This window comes from Garra rufa, chromosome 1, assembly GCF_049309525.1.
Source record: "Garra rufa chromosome 1, GarRuf1.0, whole genome shotgun sequence".
Lineage (NCBI taxonomy): Eukaryota > Metazoa > Chordata > Actinopteri > Cypriniformes > Cyprinidae > Garra > Garra rufa.
The window spans coordinates 19,452,488-19,474,616 of NC_133361.1; the positions used below are offsets into that span (position 1 = coordinate 19,452,488).

At 34.2% G+C, this 22,129-nt stretch overlaps 1 protein-coding gene across 2 annotated transcripts in view; it reads right to left on the minus strand.

Moving 5' to 3' along the window:
- Positions 1-22,129, minus strand: part of LOC141343664 (protein shisa-6-like) — a 161,921-nt gene that overhangs the window by 5,232 nt on the left and 134,560 nt on the right. For both annotated transcript variants that reach the window (XM_073848265.1, XM_073848258.1), the window contains one exon: positions 7,910-8,059. In XM_073848265.1, the coding sequence (XP_073704366.1) occupies positions 7,910-8,059 (150 nt within the window). The remainder of the gene's footprint in view (positions 1-7,909; positions 8,060-22,129) is intronic.

Below are 22,129 nucleotides of genomic sequence, written 5' to 3' on the forward strand. Positions count from 1 at the left end.
ATATATATATATATATATATATATATATATATATATATATATATATACATACATTTTTTTAATTGTAATGTTTGTAAAAAAATAATTTTATTTTTAGTTTTTAATAAATAAATTGTATAAATATTATAATTTATTTGTAAAAAAAGAAAAAAAAATATATATATAGTTTTTTTAAAATAAATTGTAATATTTGCAAAAAATGAATAGTATTTAAAAAAAATTATACATAAATTGTCAAAATATGTATGAATATTACAAAAAAAAATATATATATATATAATCTTTTAAAAATAAATTGTAATATTTGTAAAAAAAAACTCATCACACTAAAAAATATTTATATGGCAAAGGCGAATAGGAGTTAAAGCATAAAAACGATAAGCGTTAATACTGCTTTAATTTTTTATTGTTTTTCCCAAAATATAAACACAAGTTTTTTGTTTAATTTAATTGCATTTTTTGTTTTTCTGAGCCAAAAAAATAAATATTTTCCCCTAATTTACCGAAGACGTCCAATTATTTACAACAAAAATCAATTTCTGACATATTTAAAGATGAATTATTTTCACCCAAAATACTATTTAGTTGTAATCCAAAATTTTTAAAATTACCACTATCCTAGGTTTTGCTTATTTGTCAGTAAGAATTGTTTGCTCATTTAAAACACAATAAAATTTAATATGCTCCTTACTTTTTTATATATTTCAATATGCACAAGTCAGAATAAGCATGTTGTTTGAATTTTTTACATAAAAATTGTGTAAATGACAATGTAACATTATGTCAACCAAATTTTGATGTTTTATTCTCCAAAAACTTATTTGAAACCTTAAAAGTAAACACTTTACTTACATTTAATGCACTTTCTATGGATAAAAATAAAGGTGCGTCACGATGCCATAGAAGAACCCTTTTTGTCTAAATGGATCTATAAAGAACCTAAAACATCTCTCTGTTTCACAAAAGGTTCTTTGTGGTAAAAGAAGTTTCTTCAGATTATAAAAAGGTAAGAAAGAGATGGTTCTTTAAAGAACCTTTGACTGAATGGTTCTTTGTGGAACCAAAAATGGTTCTTCTATGGTATCGCCATGAAGCACCTTTATTTTTAAGAGTGTAGTCAAAACTAAATAAATAAATCAACATCTTTTCTAAAAGTGTCACTTCAAAGACTTGCACTGATGAGCGGCTCCAGTTTTTAAGCAGCTTCCCTGAAATCGACAACATCATTTCCTTTCTGAGCAGCAGTGGACAAAGACTGCGGCCGCAGACGAATGTGTTTGTGAGCGTTCGGTACGAGAGCGGCTATCGATTCGCCGCTGAACTGTTTATCTTGGAGCTAATGAAGACGGGATCCGATAGGCGGCCGGCTGCTGTAGTTCAGAATTACCATCACTGACAGCGGCGGCTTCTGGCAGACGGCGCGGCCCAACACGCTCCAAAGGCCGAATGTGCCGATGTGAGGGCATGACATTAGACTTGAAAAGGTCAGGCGAACGGCCTACGGGCCAACGGTCACGCCGGACCCCAGAGCTCAATTATCTGCTCAGATACTAGGGCTTTCAGATCAGCGTGCAGTAATGCAATCTAATGCCACAGACACTGAATATGAGCCGCTGGTCATCCGGGGTGAAGTGTGCTGGACGTCCCATCACAAGAAGAAAATGAATGCTAATCTTAGGTCAGATGCATTATGAGCCAAAGAGAGCAACCTCTTTTTTTGGGCTTATTTATCATGTCTTTTTTGCTTTCTCATTTTTTGAGAATGTAATTTAATGTTAATCATTACCCGAGGACCTATAAAAGCATGTCTTTCCCTTAAAAATAATAAATGTTGTTAAAAAAAATTATAGTGAAATTAATTGTGCATATTACACAACCAGTTAAACATTTTTGAACAGTGTGATTTTTAATGTTTAGAGAAGACTTTTTTGCTCACCAAGCCTGCATTTATTTGATCCAAAATACAGTAAAAGCAGTAATATTGTGAAATATTTTTACTATTTAAAATAACTGCTTTCTATTTGAATATATGTTAAAATGTAATTTATTCCAGTGATCAAAGCTGAAATTTCAGCATTATTACTGCAGTCTTCAGTGTCACAATCCTTCAGAAATCATTCTTATATGCTAATTTGCTGCTCAAGAAATATTTATTATTATTATATACATTTTTTCAGGATTCTTTGGTGAATAGAAAGATCCAATGATCATCATTTATCTGAAATAAAAACTTTTTGTAACATTATACACTATACCATTCAAAAGCTTGGAGTCACTATATATATATATATATATATATATATATATATATATATATATATTAGTGGTGGGCCGTTATCGGCGTTAACGTGCTGCGTTAACGTGAGACTCTTATCGGGCGATAAAAAAAAATATCGCCGTTAATCTATTCTCAAAGTTGGGTTGGGAGCTGGGTCTAAACTACGCAAGATATGATGACTTTCACCTTGATATTTTAGCGCGGATGACGTATACCTAGTCGAATTGCACTGTAGGGGGCGAGAACGAGTCTTCAACTTCTGTGAAATTACCACATCAAATGAGACGTGCTGACATTGATGCAGTTATGAAGCCGCTTCAGGGCAGGTGCGTTGCTAGACCCTTTTTACTGGGGCACGTGAAAATCTGCTGTGCCCCAGTAAAATCTCAAGTTTGAGTTATAATTTACTTTGATAATCCCGAAATAAAGACATTAAACTATATGCAACAACTGAATTGACGCTTCTAAAAGCAACGCAGTTTAATGGAAGACTATGCACGCAGAAATCCATTTCCGTGTGCGTCTGTGTATTTAACGGCAACACGCACGTCGCGCAGCCTTTTGCGCAGAAGTACTTGGTTACACAAGTTTGAATAGGTAACTATGTTGTAAATGCAATTGTCAAGCAGTTTGTGATGCATTTTGGAAACAGGAGATGAGCGCCTGATCTAATGCGCCACCTGGCCCGTTCTCGAAGACTTACTTTTAGTTATTATTTGGGTAGCACACATATTCTGAATGCCTTCAGCAGAATTCAAATTAGCCATTTTAATCTAGATTAATCTAGATTAATTCCAAGATTTAATCTAGATTAAAAAAAATAATCTATGCCCACCCCTAATATATATATATATATATATATTTTTTTTTTTTTTTGGGAAAGAAATGATAGAAAGCAATGCTTTTATTTAGCAAGGCTGCTTTAAATTGATTAAAAAAATACATTTATAATGTTACAAAAGATCTCTATTTTAAATAAATGCTGTTCTTCTGAAGTTTCTATTCATCAAAGAAACCTGTAAAAAATTCTACTCGCTGTTTTCAACATAATACCAATAATAAAAAATGTTTTTGAGCAGCAAATCAGAATATTAGAATGATTTTTATGAGGCTAAAAATTCAGCTATGAAATCACAGGAATAAATTACATTTTAGTATATATTAAAACATAGAAAACAGTTATTTTAAAAAGTAAAAAATATTTCAAAATTGTACTGTTTTTTCTGTACTTTGGACCAAATTAATGCAGGCTTGATGAGCAGAAGAGACTTATTTAAAAATAATTTTTTTTTACTTACTGTTCAAAAACTTTTGACTCGTAGTGTAATCCAGTAAATCTTGACATATGCACAAAAAATGGTTAGATAGTTTATTTTATTTTAATGGAAACGTTTATTGAACTATGTGGCAGCTTGTTTCCAGCATTTAATTCAATAATAATAATAATAATAATAATAATAATAATAATAATAATAAATAACTTTTTATCCTAGAATTCTAACTCTCCCCTCACAAAAGTTTCTATACATCCGACTGTTTTTCTCAGAATTGCAAGATACAAACTCTGAACTGTAAGTTTTTAACTCGTAATTATGAGAAAAAAAGTCAGAATTACGAGATTTAAACTCAACATTCTGATTTCTTTTCTCACAATCCCCAATTTTTATTATGCATTTTTATATATATTTTATATATATATATGACAATTATTTTAAAAAATAAAAATACAATTCATCCTTTATTATTAACTTATTTAAAACTGATTTTGTTTCCTCTGAAATCTGACTTTGCATCTAGCAGTTTTTTTTCACCACAAAAAAAATAAATAAATAAAAAAGGTAATTGTGACATTTAATCTTTTTATCTGATCTGAACTTTTTTCTTATAATTCTAAGAGTAATTGTGAGGAAAACTGTACAACTATTATTATTATTATTATTATTATTATTATTATTATTAATAATAATAATAATAATAATAATATTCAAAAGTGTGAATTGTGAGATAGTTTTATTTATTTATTTATTATAATAATAATAATAATAATAATAATAATAATAATAATAATAATAATAATAATAATAATATCCCATGAAAAACCTTTTGGTTAAATAAATAAATAAACTGATAAATTAATTAAAGTTGCATATGTGTTTTTGTTGATCATCATATTAGATACATCAGGATTTTATAGCTCAAATATTATGATAATAAAATATGTCTCCCAAGAATATATCTAATATATTAGAAATATTAAATATACAATATTTAAAGGTTTAGTGTATTATTCAGTGTTAATTGTATTGCATTGCATTTTTAATAGGTATAATGCAATGCAATGATGATTGAGAGATGAACAAATAAACATTCTTCAAAAGCTTGATACTCCCATTTCAACGTTATTTTCTTAAAAATAATGATGGATGATCAAGTAAACTGAAGTTGTTTCAGTCCAGTAAGTGTTCATCTTGAAATATTACTGGCAATATAAAAGTAATTCAAAATCGGAAAAGATTTCACAGCAAAAAGACATGTGAAGTACAAGCAGACTAAACTATCAATCAGATGACAGAAGGCATGTAGTATATTGTGAACAACTGGATTTTCAACAGTTTGACCATTTAAAGACCTTAGAAATGTGTGTATCACACCTGATATAGCAGTATTTATAGAGTTAGACCTATACAAATTGCATGTTGTCTCTCTCTTTCTCTCTCCTTTGTCTCCTTATTAAAACCCTGAGTAATTGTTGTCCATTACTGGTCATTACTCTCAGGTCTGCCTCCCGGTCGGCTCACACAGCAGGTGAAGCCTAAATTACTCAAACAGCACTACAAACAGGCCCTGTGATTTAAGACACCAGAAGCACCATTATTTCACATCCCACAGTAAAGAAAAACCAACAATAATGCTCCAGCATGTCCATTTACAGAATGGTCTAATGTGTCTTTTTGTGATTTTTATTGTCTGCAAGATTTTTCTCGCCTCTTTAGTTTTGTGATCAGTGTTCATTTTAAGCTTCATTATGAATTCCTCCTGGTTTCCAATCTTGTAATTTTCTTCATTCGCCATTGAATGTCATTGATTTAAGAGCTGTAGCTGTAGTGTCTGATTTTAATGACTCAGGACTATGTTAACGCAGCATGTCAATACTTTCATCTTTAATTTATCCTGCCCTTTGTATTTAATGAATGCCGGTCAACTGGTTATTTCTCATTTAGCAGGTGCTTTTATCCGCAGTGCGTGTATTTTAGTCGCAGTCCCTGTGGAGACGAGTGTCCCGCACAAGGGCACTGAAGTGACAGGAGATCATGCAAACCTTCTCATTTAAGAAACAACCTACTACACTCTTAAAAATAAAGGTGCTTCATGATGCCATAGAAGAAGCTTCTAAATGGTTCCATAAAGAACCTTTAACATCTGAAGAATCTTTCTGTTTCACAAAAGTTTCTTTGTGGCTAAAGAAGGTTCTTCAGATTAAAAAAAGAGATGGTTCTTTAAAGAACCTTTGACTAATTGGTTCTTTGTGGAACCAAAAATTGTTCTTCACAGCGATGCCATAGAAGAACCATTTTTGGTTTAAAGCACCTTTATTTTTAAGAGTGTAGGGGGTTTAAAATAATGATCGACCGATACTGATTTTTTAGGACAGATACTGATAGCGATACCGATTACTTGCATGTTTATGTGGCCGATAACCGATGTGCAGAACCGATATTTATTTACTGTTATACCACCTTTTAGTCATCTTAAAAAAAGTGTTGAAAATTTGCAGTCTTTCATTTTAAATTTAAACTTCATATTACAACAATAAAAACATTTTGTTTATAAAAAGCATCAGCTGTAACACTAACAAGCAAAAAAAAAAAAAGTAGAATGTCTAATGTTTTCAAATAAATAAAGAACAGTGGTCATTGGTCATATCAACTTCATTTTAAACTACAGTTTTAGTAGGTGTATAAGCTGTTTAATATAAAGAGTGAAGAATAATTCACTGGAGAATTTTAATTAACTGAATAATATTCTCTGGAATATTGGAATATAACAAACAAAACATCAATTTTTATAGCATTTCTCAACTGGTATGTTATATCAGACAGAATTAATAATGTTTTTCTCATTCTAGATTCTGAAATGCCTGCTGACAAAGGGCTGTTTATCTATGGATTTACACGGAACTGTACTGAAACCATAGAGTATTTATTTAGATGTGTATTAGCGAAAAAATGGTTACATAGTAAATGCTAATATAATTTAGGGTGTTTTAAACAAGTGAATCTTGTTAAAAAGTCACTTTTAAAGCACCGCTTATTCATGGCTGTATTTTTTAATTCATGCAAAGTTATGTCTTTATTGGGGCAGGACTTGACGGATTATCTTGTGACTCTAAGTTTGTCTCTATTTCTTAGAGCCAAGCTGCATAAACTAGCTACATATCAGGCATTTATGTAACACATGCATTAATTGCTGTTATGTTAAATCAATAAATATGGCGGCGTTTATCAATGAATCCGATATTACAAAACCGATAACCGATTATGGTAAAATGTTTAAATATCAGTAAACCGATATATCAGTCGATCTCTAGTTTAAAACTAAAATTTATACATAAATCTATAAAAAGTATGAATCTCTCTGTGTTTTATACAGGGTGGACAATAATAAAGAGAGGAGTATGTACTTAAGTCTGCTTTAATTTTTTTGTTATATATAGGTGAATCAGATATTACAAAACCGATAACCAATTATGATAAAATGCTTAAATATCGGTAAATCGATATATCGGTTGATCTCTAGTTTAAAACTACAATTTTAAACATAAATCTATAAAAAGTATGAATCTCTCTGTCTTTTATTCATGGTGGACAATAATAAAGGGAGGAGTATGTACTTAAGTCTGCTTTCTTTTTTTTGTAATATTGGTGAATTAAATATTACAAAACCGATAACCGATTATGGTAAAATGCTTAAATATCGGTAAATTGACACATCGGTCAATCTCTGGTTTAAAACTACAATTTTAAACATAAATCTATAAAAAGTATGAATTTCTCTGTCTTTTATACAGGGTAGACAATAATAAAGGGAGGAGTATGTACTTAAGTCTGCTTTCTTTTTTTGTAATATTGGTGAATTAGATATTACAAAACCGATAACCGATTATGGTAAAATGCTTAAATATCGGTAAATTGATATATCGGTCAATCTCTGGTTTAAAGCTACAATTTTAAACATAAATCTATACAAAGTATGAATTTATCTGTCTTTTATATAGGGTAGACAATAATAAAGGGAGGAGTATGTACTTAAGTTTGCTTTCATTTTTTTTTTTTTTTGTTATATCAGTGAATCTGATATTACAAAACCAATAACCGATTATGGTAAAATGCTTAAATATCGGTAAATCGATATATTGGTCGGTCTCTAGTTTAAAACTACAATTTTATATATAAATCTATAAAAAGTATGAATGTCTCTGTCTTTTATACAGGGTGGACAATAATAAAGAGAGGAGTATGTACTTAAGTCTGCTTTCATTTAAATTTTTTTGTTATATATCGGTGATTTAATTTTTTTTAAACTTAAATCTATAAAACATATGAATCTCTCTGTCTTTTATACAGGGTGGACAATAATAAAGGGAGGAGTACGTACTTAAGTCTGTTTTCATGGTCATCTCGTAGGATGGTGGGAGGTGCGTGAGGTTCTGGAAGGACCGGGAGAACGACAGGTCGTACGGCTCTGTCTGGGATGTCAGGATGTTGTTCATTCTCGGCTTCTCTGCGGGTAGAAAAGAAAAAAAGAGGGAGAGGGAGAAAGATGAAACGCATCCCATACAAGAGAAAGCAGTTCCAGCTCAGTGTATACAGGCCACCGTGGCATCTGTCTGAGTGTGTGTGCTGGAATAATTTTTGAACTTGTTTAATGAGGGTGAGTGTTGGTCCAGGCAGCTGCTCAGCCAGTAAAACACTTGTTGGGAATGTTGTTTCCTCATTTTAACTGTGTGCTCATGGGACTACGGATTGCCAGGCCTGGGATCTGCAGGCTAGTTTCAAAGGTTTGTGTTTCTATATGACATTACATAAGCACACATATACCACACCATATATGCACTGCAAAAAATAATTTTCGTACTCAGTGTTTTTGTTTTGTTTTTACTAGTAAGTTCAAACTTTCTTATAGGGATAGTTCACCCCAAAATCAAAATTTGCTGAAATTCAGCCACAGGTTTGTTTCTACATTAGAACAGATTTGGAGAAATGTAGCATGACGTGACTTGTTCACCACTGGATCCTCTGGAGTGAATGGGTGCCGTCAGAATAAGAGTTCAAACAGCTGATTAAAAACATCACAATAATCCACAAGTAAACCACTTCAGTCCATCTGTTAATGTTTTCTGGAGTGAAAAGCTGCATGTTTGTAAGAAATAAAGACATTATTAAGATGTTTTGTTACATTCCAGAAGGTTATTGGGTGGTTGTTTTGTCTGTTGCTCTTTTTTTTTCTTTATTTCAGGTCCTTAGTGGTTCCATCCATAGCTTGCTGCTCCTGATTGGTTGGCTCATGTTCCATTATGTTAACCAATCCCGTCACTCCATTCTTCTGATTGGCTACTGCACATCTCAGTACTTCAACCAATCCCGTCACTCCATTCTTCTGATTGGCTGCTGCACATCTCAGCACTTCAACCAATCCTGTTACTCCATTCTTCTGATTTGATGATAATCTGTTTCAGTGCACCGTCCTCAACCAATCCCCATTTTCCAGCTGGCTTTTAAGAAGCCATTTCAGGAATTAGAGTTAGTCTTGAGACTCAATTTGTTCTGGCTACACTTTGGTTTTGTCAGTCAACATGTTGGTGATATTCATGACTGAGAGACTGTAAGACTGTAAGAGACTGCAAGTGATGTAATGCTACATTTCTCCAAATCTGGTGAAGAAACAGACATCATGGATGGCCTGAGAGTGAATATATTTTCATTTTAAAACTATTATTTTATCTTTTTTATCAAAATTAAATGACAAAGAACAAATATCTGCCAATGGGTTAAGAATAAACATGTTTTCCTTTGAATTAAGTTTATTTTTCTGACCCCATTAGCAGGTAATTACTTTTGGTTTTACATTTAAACTATTTTTTTTTTAATTTGGATGCATTTTTCAGGAAGCAAGACTTAATATCTTAAGTAATTTAGCATTTTAAGTAAATGCATCTTGATTTAAGAACATTTAGATATTTGTAACTGGAAAACAAGCCACAAAAATTGGAGTAAAAAAACATTTTTTGCAATGTACAAACCACACACACACAGTGTTAACATATAGAGAAAAGCACAGACAAGCTGCACACAAACAGAGATTAACACAGAGAGATTAGAGATTGCACACATACAGAGTCAACCCTACATTCACAAACATAAAATAAATGAGAAATCGTACACATGTACAACATGTGTACTGCTTACCGTAGTGCTCTATTCTGTGTCCTAACAAACCCAAGTGAGAAAAACAAAATCAGTCACTTTCTTTTGCATGCTTTTGATTCACGGTGTCACATATTGCAGGATCATTCCTGGCTCATTTTTTTTTCTCTCTGAAGAATGACAAACATAAATAGTGGTGAAAGCCAAAAGCCATATCAGACGAGCTACAGAGCAAACCCATGGAATTAGAAAACTCATGCATATTAAGCTATATATGTGATGACAATGTTCAGAAGTATTAGTTTTCAAAATGCACAGGATGTTAAAATTGTTTTGAAGTCATAACATAATATTCTGCAAGTAATTGTGTACTCTATAGTACTCAAACTCTATACCTGTAAATTATACTTTGTGTGAAAAACAATCAAAGTTGTTGGTGTTTTCCTGCCTCTAGTGTTCATTTCATCTGAAAACTGCAGTGATTCGTACAGTTTTTTTTTTTTTTCAGTTTTGCAGAAATGTATATGGAGACAAGTATTTCCAATGAGCCTATGTTGGGTTTTCGACCATTGAAAATGGGTGAAATGTAACAATTTGCACATGGAGACACATTGAGATCCCCATATCTATGGGATCGAACCATATAGGAACTTAAAAATGTAGATAACAAAAGAAAAGTTGGTTAAGAACCAACATCTAAAAAATTGTTAAGATATCTTTCATACTGCCTGAGTTACAAGCATGCAAATTTTAATATAATAATTAAATTTTTAATTTATATTATTATAAATTATAATAAAAAAAAATAATATTATTGGCTCTCAGTTATGTTCTAAGCAGTTGTTTTGACAGATGGACCTGAGATACATTTCTAGTTTTAACATTATTTTTTCTTCAGATTTAGAAGACAAAAATATGTGACCCTGGACCACAAAACCAGTCATTAGTGTCAGTTTTGATAAAGCTGAATACGCTTTCCATTGATGTATAGTTTGTTAGGATACGACGATATGTGGCTGAGATACAACTATTTGAAAATCTGGAATCTGAGGTTGCATAAAAATCTAAATATTGAGAAAATTGCCTTTAAAGTTGTCCAAATTAAGTTCTTAGCAATGCATATTACTAGGCAAAAATCAAGTTTTGATATATTTACGGTAGGAAATGTACAAAGTATCTTCATTGAACAAGATCTTTACATCATATCCTAATGATTTTTTGGCATAAAAGAAAATTTATCATTTTGACCAATACAATGAATTGTTGGCTGTTGCTACAAATATACATGTGCTACTTAAGACTGGTTTTGTGGTCCAGGGTCACATATCAGCTATGTAATGGAGCCATATTGAGATCATAATATCTCTAGGATTGAACCATACAGGGCTTTAAAAATGAAGATGCTAAAAGAAGTGTTTATTAAAAACCAAAATCCAAAAGGATATTAAGATATCTTTAGTAATTCTTGAGTTATATTAATGCAAACTTTGGGAAAAACTTTTTTTTCCCATTTTTAAACTGTCACTAATGGCATTTAATGCAACAAAGATTGCCAAAGTTGACAGATTTTACTAATAGACCTACCAATCTCTATGTAAAAGTAACATAATTATGCTGCCAGCTTTCTAAAGTAATTTTTCCTCCATGTAATTGGGCTCCAAATCTCAGGTAAAACCTGTCATTTTGACTCCCTTCTATGAAATAGTGGATTAGTCAGTAAATATTCAAATATGACATTTAATATTTTGGCTTTCTTTTTATCCATGTATGTCTTTCACCAGAAAAAAAAAAGATCAAAATCAAAAGTCTTAGCCAGGGAGCTCTGGTTGAGTTGACACAGAATATTATTAATGGAGTGAGCTGATATTAACTGAATTCAGTAATATCTAGCGCACAAGGAGCTTGATTTAATTGAGTGCACAAACTAAAGCTATCGCCGTAGATGTGACCGATGAGAGCTTATACTATGAAAAGCTTTTTTCACACAAAATCGAATTTGGGAAGACGAGATATAGTCAGAATAATTACAACTGTGTCTTTTCAATAACGTCGGCAAACTGTGCAGATCCGATTAGCATACTGTTGTGTTACACAATCCTCCCTGCAAGCGGGGCCATTTACAGGCTAAGCTTTTAATTTCCTGTCAAGAGGCCGTTTTTCGTCAAAACCCTGCTTTCCCAATCAAATTTTGGGTGAAAGGCATCTCTGATCTCGAGGGCTGTCGGGGAGTTAAGCATCTTGAGTAATGGAGATTATCAGCGCTCATCTGATGAGGCTAATTACGAAAATCTTTTCTGGAGATAAAATCTAGCTCCATTAATTACTCCAATCTGATATTATACACCACATTCTTCACACTTCAAACCATCTGGATGTGGTAGATGCTGATAGTATCGAGATGTCGTCATAAATCAATTAAACCCTGAGCTGCTTTTGAGCAGCATTTCATACCGCAGACAAACTGAACGATCGGGATTTACTGGAAACACAGATATTGAACAACTCACCGATTTTGGGTGTGTGTGACCCAGTGAGATCCAGATGGCTGGTGTAGTCGTGTGGATGGTTATCTGTCAAAAGAAAACCAAGGAAAAACTGGTGTGGTTTAATGTATTACAAACTAATTAATCAGCGTGATAGAGTCTGTGCCATTTTTTCCCAAATCCCTGTAAAGACGCAGCATTCCAGACACTTTTTTCCGACCGGCAGATGCTTCTGGAAGTCAACATGTCTTTGTTTACAATACAAAACATCTGTATGGCACCCGAAAGATGTGTAGAAATCCCCCCGGGACATATCAGGAACACGCACAGAAAAGTTTTACCCAGCAAAACAAGATAAAATCAACAAGTACACTGTAATAACCGCAGCTTTAAGCCTTTAAACAAATAAAAAAAAAAACTAATAAAAACGATATTGCTCCATTTCTGCTTGACATCAGCGTTTATGCTTGAAACTGAAATTAAACTATATGATCTCAGAGATATAGGGTTCATGCAAGGACTGCATGAAAACAACTGATTTTCACATTTTCAGAGGAAGAAGTTAAGTGTTGCTTACAGTACTCGTAAAAAGGTTCTTCTGCTCAGCAAGGCTTCATTTATTTAATTAAATATAAAGCAAAAATCTGTAAAATTGTGAAATATTATTGCAATTTAAAATAGCTGTTATCTATGTGAATATATTGTAAAATGTAATTTATTTCTATGATCAAAGCTGAATTTTCAGCATCATTACTCTAGTCTTCAGCGTCACATGATCCTTCAGAAATCATACTAATATAATGGTTTGCTGCTCAATAAACATTTCTGATTATTATCAGTGTCGTGCTGCTTCATAAACTATGATAAATGTAAGATTTAAAAAGTTTTTTTTTTAATTCAGCAAAGATGCATTAACATGATCAAAAGTGACAGTAAAGACATTTACAATGTTGCAAAAGATTTTTATTTTAATTAAATGCTGATCTATTCCTCAAAGAATCCTTAAAAATGTTTCATAGTTTCTGCAAAAAAAATATTAAGCAGCAAAAAAATGTATCATCAATAATAGTTGATAAATATAGCTGCAAGCAGCGATTACTGGGGTTCAAGTGCTTTAAAGCATTTAAGCACATATAAAAAAAGACATTATGTAGCAAATAAAGGTAATACAAAACATAGCAATAGTATGTTTTGTAACGTTTATGACTGTTATAGCGCCAGCTGTTGTCCGATCTCCTTAAAACCTTGCATGCTTGTTTAGAATCACCTGTCGCATGGGCTTGGCAGGTTTCGTTAAGTTTTGAGTTTTCCTTTTGGCTTTATGGGATTTTGGGTAAATTTGGACAGGCCTCTTTTCTAAACAACCCCATTATAGCTTCCCAAAGGTTAAATTTCAAACTTTTTTGATAATTATTGACCTAGAGAGTCCAGAGAATTGTAGTGCAAAACCTAGGACTAGTTTGCAAAAGTATTTATTTTTTTTTTTGTTACATCTTCCCAATCATTTAACAAACAATTTGATTGACAGCAGTGGTTCTAGAGGCAAAGTTGTCCAGAATAAGGAGTTCTGTTATATGATATAAATATCACATGTATGTGCGAAAAACCACACAATGTACAATTGTTTACGCCCTTGAAAAACGCTATATCAGCCCATTTTTATAACACCACCAAGTGGCCAAGCCACGTGATTTTTGTCCTGTAACTTTAGATTGAGCTCTTACATAAGTGTTTTAAGTTTGGCGAAGATATCTTATTCTGTTTAGGAGTTATTGGGCATTTTTACGGTGGCCGACAGAGGCCAACGCGCTGCAAACAAGAAAACACATGCAAACAGAAAAAACGACAACAAATTAAGAAAACATCTTCATCAGTTTGACAACACAGGCGCTGCAAATCCTCGCAACGCAAACACAAATACGGAAACGCGCTGCAAATTCTCACAACACAACCAAACTCAGAAACGCGCTGCGAACACACGAGGGCGCTGCAAACTAACAAACGCGCTGCATATAGCACGGTCCACAACGGAAATGTTTCAGGGGGACCTCAAAAAGTGACGAACTCATCTGGGACCTGATTATTTATATCACTATATTACCTGATTATTTATATCACTATCACCTTTAAATGATACTATACTATCACTAAAAGGTGATAGTTCACCGATAACACCTCTGCTCTGACCAACAGCCACTGAACAAATAATCAAGTCCCAGATGGGTTCGTCACTTTTTGAGGTCCCCCTGAAACATTTCCGTTGTGGACCGAGCTATATGCAGCGCGTTTGTTAGTTTGCAGCGCCCTCGTGTGTTCGCAGCGTGTTTCTGAGTTTGGTTGTGTTGTGAGAATTTGCAGCGCGTTTCCGTATTTGTGTTTGCGTTGCGAGGATTTGGAGCGACTGTGTTGTCAAACGGATGAAGATGTTTTCTTAATTTGTTGTCGTTTTTTCTGTTTGCATGTGTTTTCTTAAGTTTGCAGCGCGTTGGCCTCTGTCGGCCACCGTACATTTTACTAAAAGTGGCCCTGCCCGTTTTGGTGTCCCTTTGTGACAGTGAATTGAAAGTTAGACTTTTTAAAATAATTATTCATATTCGCTCTCCAGAGAATCTTTCTGCACTGGTTTGGTTTCTATCGGCCGAAAAACCTAGGACTAGTTCGCAAAAGCAGGTTTTGCAGAAAATCCAAAATACCTGAAAATTTCGGGTAAAAAGACACTTGAGTCTGCGACTGACGGTTTAGGAGTTATGAGAGATTTTGTACTTTTGATCGTTGTAGCGCCCCCATCAGGCAAATTGGGGTGAGCCTTGGTGACGTTGTCTGCAGTGTGAGTACTATCCCCTCCAAGTTTTAAGTCTCTACGACTTACATTTTGGGTCTGCAAGATCAGTTTTACGTGGAGATCGCTGATCCATGACCATTCTAACAATTACAATGCTAGTAATAACTGAGCAGTAGATCAGCGTATTATAATGATTTCTGAATGATCATGTGACACTGAAAACTGGAGTAATGATGCTACAAATTCAGCTTTGGATCACAGAAATAAATTACATTTGAATATATACTGACATAGAAACCGTTTATTTAACATTGTAATAATATTTCACAATTTTACTGCTTTTACTGTATTTTTGATCAAATAAATGCAGCCTTCATTCTTAAAAATAAAGGTGCTTTAAAAGGTTCTTCACAGCGATGCCATAGAGGAACCACTTTTGGTTCCACAAAGAACCATTCAGTCAAAGGTTCTATATAAAGAACCATCTCTTTCTTACCTTTTTATAACCTGAAGAACCTCCTTTGCCACAAAGAACCTTTGGTGAAACATAAAGGTTCTTCAGATGTTGAAGGTTCTTTATGAAACCATTTAGACAAAAAGGTTCTTCTATGGCATCATGAAGCACCTTTATTTTTAAGAGTGTTGGAGAGCAGGAGAGACTTCTTTCAAAAACATTAATAAATCGTAATTATTCCAAAGTGTTCGTGCTGCAGGATGAGTTACAAATTTCAATACTTTGGTTTGTTTTCCTCAATTCATTAACCCAACGTACAAGCCGAAGCAATAGTCATTGACATAGCAATCACTCTTAATGATCAACCACAGCTGTGTTGTAATTGTAAATCAATTGATATTCATATTTACCAAGCGTCTTAGTGTTCAGAGGGTTGGAGTCATGCTTATGAATTTCCGAAGACACGTCTAAGAGTTTTATTCAATGTTTTGCATTCAGCAGACAAATGAAATCTGCGGTAAATGCGACCCCAGGACACTTCAGTGTCATTTACACAATTACATCTCATTAGCAAACGACACCGCTGATAACAACAGCATGAAAACCCAGTGTTTATATGTGATAAACATCAGCGCTTTCGACCGGCTTCAGTTTCCCGACAACGCAGGCACAAATCAACACTGACATGTCATCTGCTTACAGCGATCTTAGTGCGAAATAAGCTTGTAAACAACAACGTGTGCCTGATTTCACTCTAAAACAAAGGTTTGCTTCTCTCTCTGGATGTCTGTCCCACACACAATGGAAAAGAAAACATGTTGTGTTTGGTGCTTTCAACCCATCACAGAGTATGTGGATTTGAGGGCCAAAGTGAAACAGACAAGCACAGATGATTAGGTGCACATCCACAGCAGAAAACACAGTCCAATTACACAAAGTATGCTAAACCGCAGGACCGCTAGCTGCTGTCCCGCACAACCAGCCCGCTTTGATCAAGGGACCAATTATCCCGTCTTCACTCCACCGCGTAAATGAACTTGTTTGGTGCTTTCAGACAGGAAACAGCTTTCCTCTGCTTCACACGGATACACGCTTTGCAGCCTCGCTACACAACCCAAACCCGCTTTTCATCAGAAGTGACAGAGTTTGAAAGAATAAATATCTGCCGTGGGTACAAAAAACTTTATACAACGCCTGAATGCGGAGTTTGTTAAAACCCTTGGAGTGTGTTTTGTGTTTCGCTGAAGGTACATGCAGCGACGGGATCAATTAGCTTCAAATGGCAATTTGAAACAACTTCAGCTCAATGTTGACAGAACAACAACACACGCTGTCAAACCACAGCAATCCCTCATATTTTTCGGCCTTTCAGGGTTTCTGGATAATACACAACAAATACAGAACAACGGGGACTGTCCACTTGATTTTGGAAGTATTTCTCCCATTGATTTTCTTGATTGATTTCAGTAAAGAGTCAGAACATCACTTTTTGAAGCAAACAGAACAGGACAATCTTAAAACTGTAAACTACAATCTAATGACTTGTAAATAAGCAAATAAAAAAGGTATAACTTAAAATGAATGAGTTTTAGCCATTCTAAAGTTTTAAAACAACATTTTCATTGCAAAATACTGCCATACATACAGGCTACTGCTCCAAAGTTTTAAATAATTACATTTTTTAAGACTTTTATTCAGCAAGGATACATTAAATTGATTAAAAGTGACAGTAAAGACTTTTATTATGTTACAAAAGATTTCTATTTCAGATAAATGGTGTTCTTTTGAACTTTGTTGTCAGCAGATAATCCTGCAAAAATAAACTGTTATAGTTTTCACAAAAAATATAAAACAGCATAGCTGTTTTCAACATTGTTAATAATCAGAGATGTTTCTTGAGCAGCAAATCAGCATATTAAAGTAATTTCTGAAGGATCATGTGACACTGAAGACTGCAGTAATGATGCTGAAAATTCAGCTTTGATCACAAGAATCAATTACACTTTACAATATATTTACATAGAAAATAGTTATTTAAAATAGTAATAATATTTCAAAATTTTACTGTTTTTACTGTATTTATGACCAAATAAAAATGCAGCCTTGATGAGCAGAAGTGATTTCTTTCAAAAAACATCTAAAAAAAATTTTTTTATTTTAAATTTTTGACCTGTATATCTAATCCTGAATTGGATTTGAACTAAAACTAAGTTAGCAAACAGGATGCAAAATTGCACCGTAATGTAATTGTAATTTAAACCAGAAAAGCAAAGTTTGTCAAGACTTTGAATATTGCATAGAAAGACACCTAAGTTGAATTTCTGTGAAATTACAGTGTAACATTCTTTGCGTTTTGGCCAATATAATTAAAATTCACACTAACAAGTTGAAATGAAGCAAATTTTTAAGCTCTGAATTTTAACCAACCCTGAACCCTAAGTGTATTTTTTCACTGTGAATTTGCCAAATAAACTAAATAAATAAATAAGATCATACCATAACTTAAAAGATTAGTTCACTTCCAGAACAAAGATTTACAGATAATTTACTCACCCCCATGTCATGTCCAAAATATTCATGTCTTTCTTTCTTTAATTGTATAGGAATAGTTTTTTGAGGGAAGCATTCCAGGATTTTTCTCCATATAGTGGACCTTTTATGGTCCCCCGAGTTTGTACTTCCAAAATGCAGTTTAATTGCAGCTTCGAACTGTTTTAAACAATCCCAGCCAAGGAAGAAGGATCTTATCTAGCGAAATGATCAGTCATTTTTATAAATAAATTAATATTTCTACACTTTTTAACCTCAAATGCTCAACAGTTAGGGTATGTCGAAAAACCTCCCATCTCATTTTCTCCTCCAAATTCAAAATCGTCCTACATCGCTGTTTTACTCTTTTTTTTTTTGTAAAGAGTGTTTGACCCTCCTTGCACGTTCACTTTGTAAACACTGGGTCAATACTTCTGCAGTGATGTAGGACAATTTTAAAGAGGAAATGAGTTGGGAGTTTTTCAACATACCCTAACTGTCTTGAACGGGAGTGCACAGAATATGCATGTGCAACACAGAGCTAGACAAGATGAGCATTTGTGGTTAAAATGTGTACAAATTCTAATTTATTTAGGAAAATGACCCTTCTTTCTTGGCTGGGATCGTTTAGAGCCCTTTCAAGCTGTATTTTGGATGTTTAAACTCGCAGGCACTATAGAAGTCCATTATATGGAGAGAAATCCTGGAATGTTTTCCTCAAAAAACATCTTGAATGATAAGGGGTGAGCAAATTTGTATCTGTATATTTGTGTTCTGGAAGTGACCTAATCTTTTATCAACTTTGTAATTTTGTCATTCAATGAAAAAAATAAAAAAAATAAAAAAAAAATAATAATAATTGCCCAATGACACATACTAGACCGATGGTACGATGCTCAGCAAAACATTGGTGGACCTTTAGAGGAATTGTTCCTCTCCACCAGACATCAATTACAAAATGTTGCTCTTAGACATGACATGCACTTCCCTTTTAAATGATGCATTCTCTGAATTTACATTTTTTGATGAAGTTTCCCAGGCCTGGTGTCAAAACCAAATGTCAAAGAGCCCCCGAAGCACTGGAAGTTATTTCTACATCCTCCTGTCTCCTAAAAAGAGAAAGTTTGCTGACAGAGGTCATGACCCTCGCCCTCCAATTCACTTATGCGAGACATTCTCCACTAGTTCGGATTCACAGGGAGTGAATTCATTATGCAATCATGCTGAGAAACAAGAATTAGCATTTTAATTTTAAGACTTTTACAGTAGGGTTGCATTTTGATAAATACTGCTTAAAGGAATAGTTCACCTAAATATGAAAATTTGCTGTAAATGTAGTCACCCTGAGGCCATCCAAGATGTAGATGAGTTTGTTTCTTCATCAGATTTGGAGAAATGTAACATTACATCTCTTGCTCAGCAATGGACGCTCTGGAGTGAATGGGTGCCGTCAGAATGAGAGTCTAAACAGCTGATAAAAACATCAGTAATCCACATCACTACTTCAATTAACATCTTGTGAAGAGAAAAGCTGTGTGTTTGTAAGAAACAAATCCATCCTTAAGATGTTTTTACTAGTCTATAATACAAATTACACATAAAATACACCAAAATATTTGTTTAGTTCTGTTTTGGCTTGTAAACATTGCTTGGTCTGTCCATATTTCTCTCCTGATTCAGACGAAACAAATTTTTCACTGGAGAAACCAATATTATGGATAGAGGACTCATATTTTAGCAGAAAGCAATAGTTTAAAGTTAAAAACATCTTAATGATGGATTTGTTTCTTACAAACACAGCTTTTCACTTCTCAAGACGTGAACTGATGGACTGGAGTGGTGCGGATTACTTATGGATTACTGTGATGTTTTTATCAGCTGTTTGGTCTCGAATTCTGACGGCACCCATTCACTGCAGAGGATCCACTGGTGAGCAAGTGATGTATTGCTACATTTCTCCAAATCTGATGAAGAAACAAACTCATCTACATCTTGGATGGCCTGAAGAGTGGCCATGTTTTGTGTGAACAATTCTTCTAAGTAGGTTTAACACACCAGAAATAGCTATCTTTTCAAACCTGTTTTTCTACAAAAGGAGATGCTGCTCTTTTCCAAATGCCGTCAAACTCCAGAAAAGACAAAAAAACATAATATAAGAGAGACATTCAGTGAATGAATTCAATTTGGGTCTGTTTCTCACACAAAACAATTACAGATGCATCTCAATAAATTAGAATGTTGTGGAAAAGTTCATTTATATCAGTAATTCAACTCAAATTTGTGTATTAAATAAATTCAATGAACACAGACTGAAGTAGTTTAAGTCTTTGGTTCTTTTAATTGTGATGATTTGGCTCACATTTAACAAAAACCCACCAATTCAATCTCAACAAATTAGAATATGGTGACATGCCAATCAGCTAATCAACTCAAAACACCTGCAAGGGGTTCCTGAGATTTCAAAATGGTCTCTCAGTTTGGTTCACTAAGCTACACAATCATGGGGAAGACTGCTGATCTGACAGTTGTCCAGAAGACAATCACTGACACCCTTCACAAGGAGGGTAAGCCACAAACATTCATTGCCAAAGAAGCTGGCTGTTCACAGAGTGCTGTATCCAAGCATGTTAACAGAAAGTTGTGTGGAAGGAAAAAGTGTGGAAGAAAAAGATGCACAACCAATCGAGAGAACCGCAGCCTTGAGAGGCTTGTCAAGAAAAATCAATTCAAGAATTTGGGTGAACTTCACAAGAGCCACCACACAGAGACGTGTCAAGGAATTTGGCTACAGTAGTCCTCTTGTTAAGCCACTCCTAAACCACAGACAACGTCAGAGGCATCTTACCTGGGCTGAGAAGAAGAAATGGACTGTTGCCCAGTGGTCCAAAGTCCTCTTTTTAGATGAATGCAAGTTTTGTATTTCATTTGGAAACCAAGGGTCCTAGAGTCTGGAGGAAGGGTGGAGAAGCTCATAGCCCAAGTTGCCTGAAGTCCAGTGTTAAGTTCTCACAGTCTGTGATGATTTGGGGTGCAATGTCATCTGCTGGTGTTGGTCCACTGTGTTTTTTTGAAAACCAAAGTCACTGCATCTGTTTACCAAGAAATTTTAAAACACTTCATGCTTCCTTCTGCTGACCAGCTTTTTAAAGATGCTGATTTCATTTTCCAGGAGGATTTGGCACCTGTCCACACTGCCAAAACCACCAATAGTTGGTTAAATGACCATGGTGTTGGTGTGCTTGACTGGCCAGCAAACTCACCAGACATGAACCCCATCAGAGAATCTATGGGATATTGTTAAGAGGAAAATGAGAAACAAGAGTCCAAAAAAGGCAGATGAGCTGAAGGCCACTGTCAAGGAAACCTGGGCTTCCATACCACCTCAGCAGCGCCACAGACTGATCACCTCCATGCCACGCCGAGTTGAGGCAGTAATTAAAGCAAAAGGAGCCCCTACAAAGTATTTTTTATTGGTCTTATGAAGTATTCTAATTTGTTGTGAATTGGTGGGTTTTTGTTAAATGTGAGCCAAATCATCACAATTAAAAGAAACAAAGACTTAAACTACTTCAGTCTGTGTGCATTGAATTTATTTAATACACAAGTTTCACAATTTGAGTTGAATAACTGAAATAATTGAACTTTTCCACAACATTCTAATTTATTGAGATGCACCTGTATATGATTTCAGAAATGACTTGTGTAGTCCACAAGTATTGACTACTTTCATGATGTTTTTGTCCTCACATACTTTTTTCTTTATTTTATAAGGTCTTAACAAGGTCTGACACCATTTAAGTGACCCATAAAGCTCATGATAGACATGAGGATGAAACTATTCTTTTGAAAAATCCCACAGTATGTTAAATGTATATTCCATAAATTGTGTGAATAACTCGCTGAATTCAGTCTAGCACATACATGAATCTGTACCTAGAAAAAAAAGGCAGAGTTATTCAACAGACAGTGACAATATTCCCAAAGGCTGGAACAAACCACTTTCTGAAGTGTCCTGTGTGCGGCAGACACTTAAAAACCTGCTTGTGGATGTTAATCAAACGCTGAGATCTCAGAGCGGCCACTGCAGAAACACACTCCAGCTGACCTGATTAACATGAGCAGCGCTTCTGGGGAATTTATTCATCTCAATAAAACACACAGCCCAAAGTATGACTGACG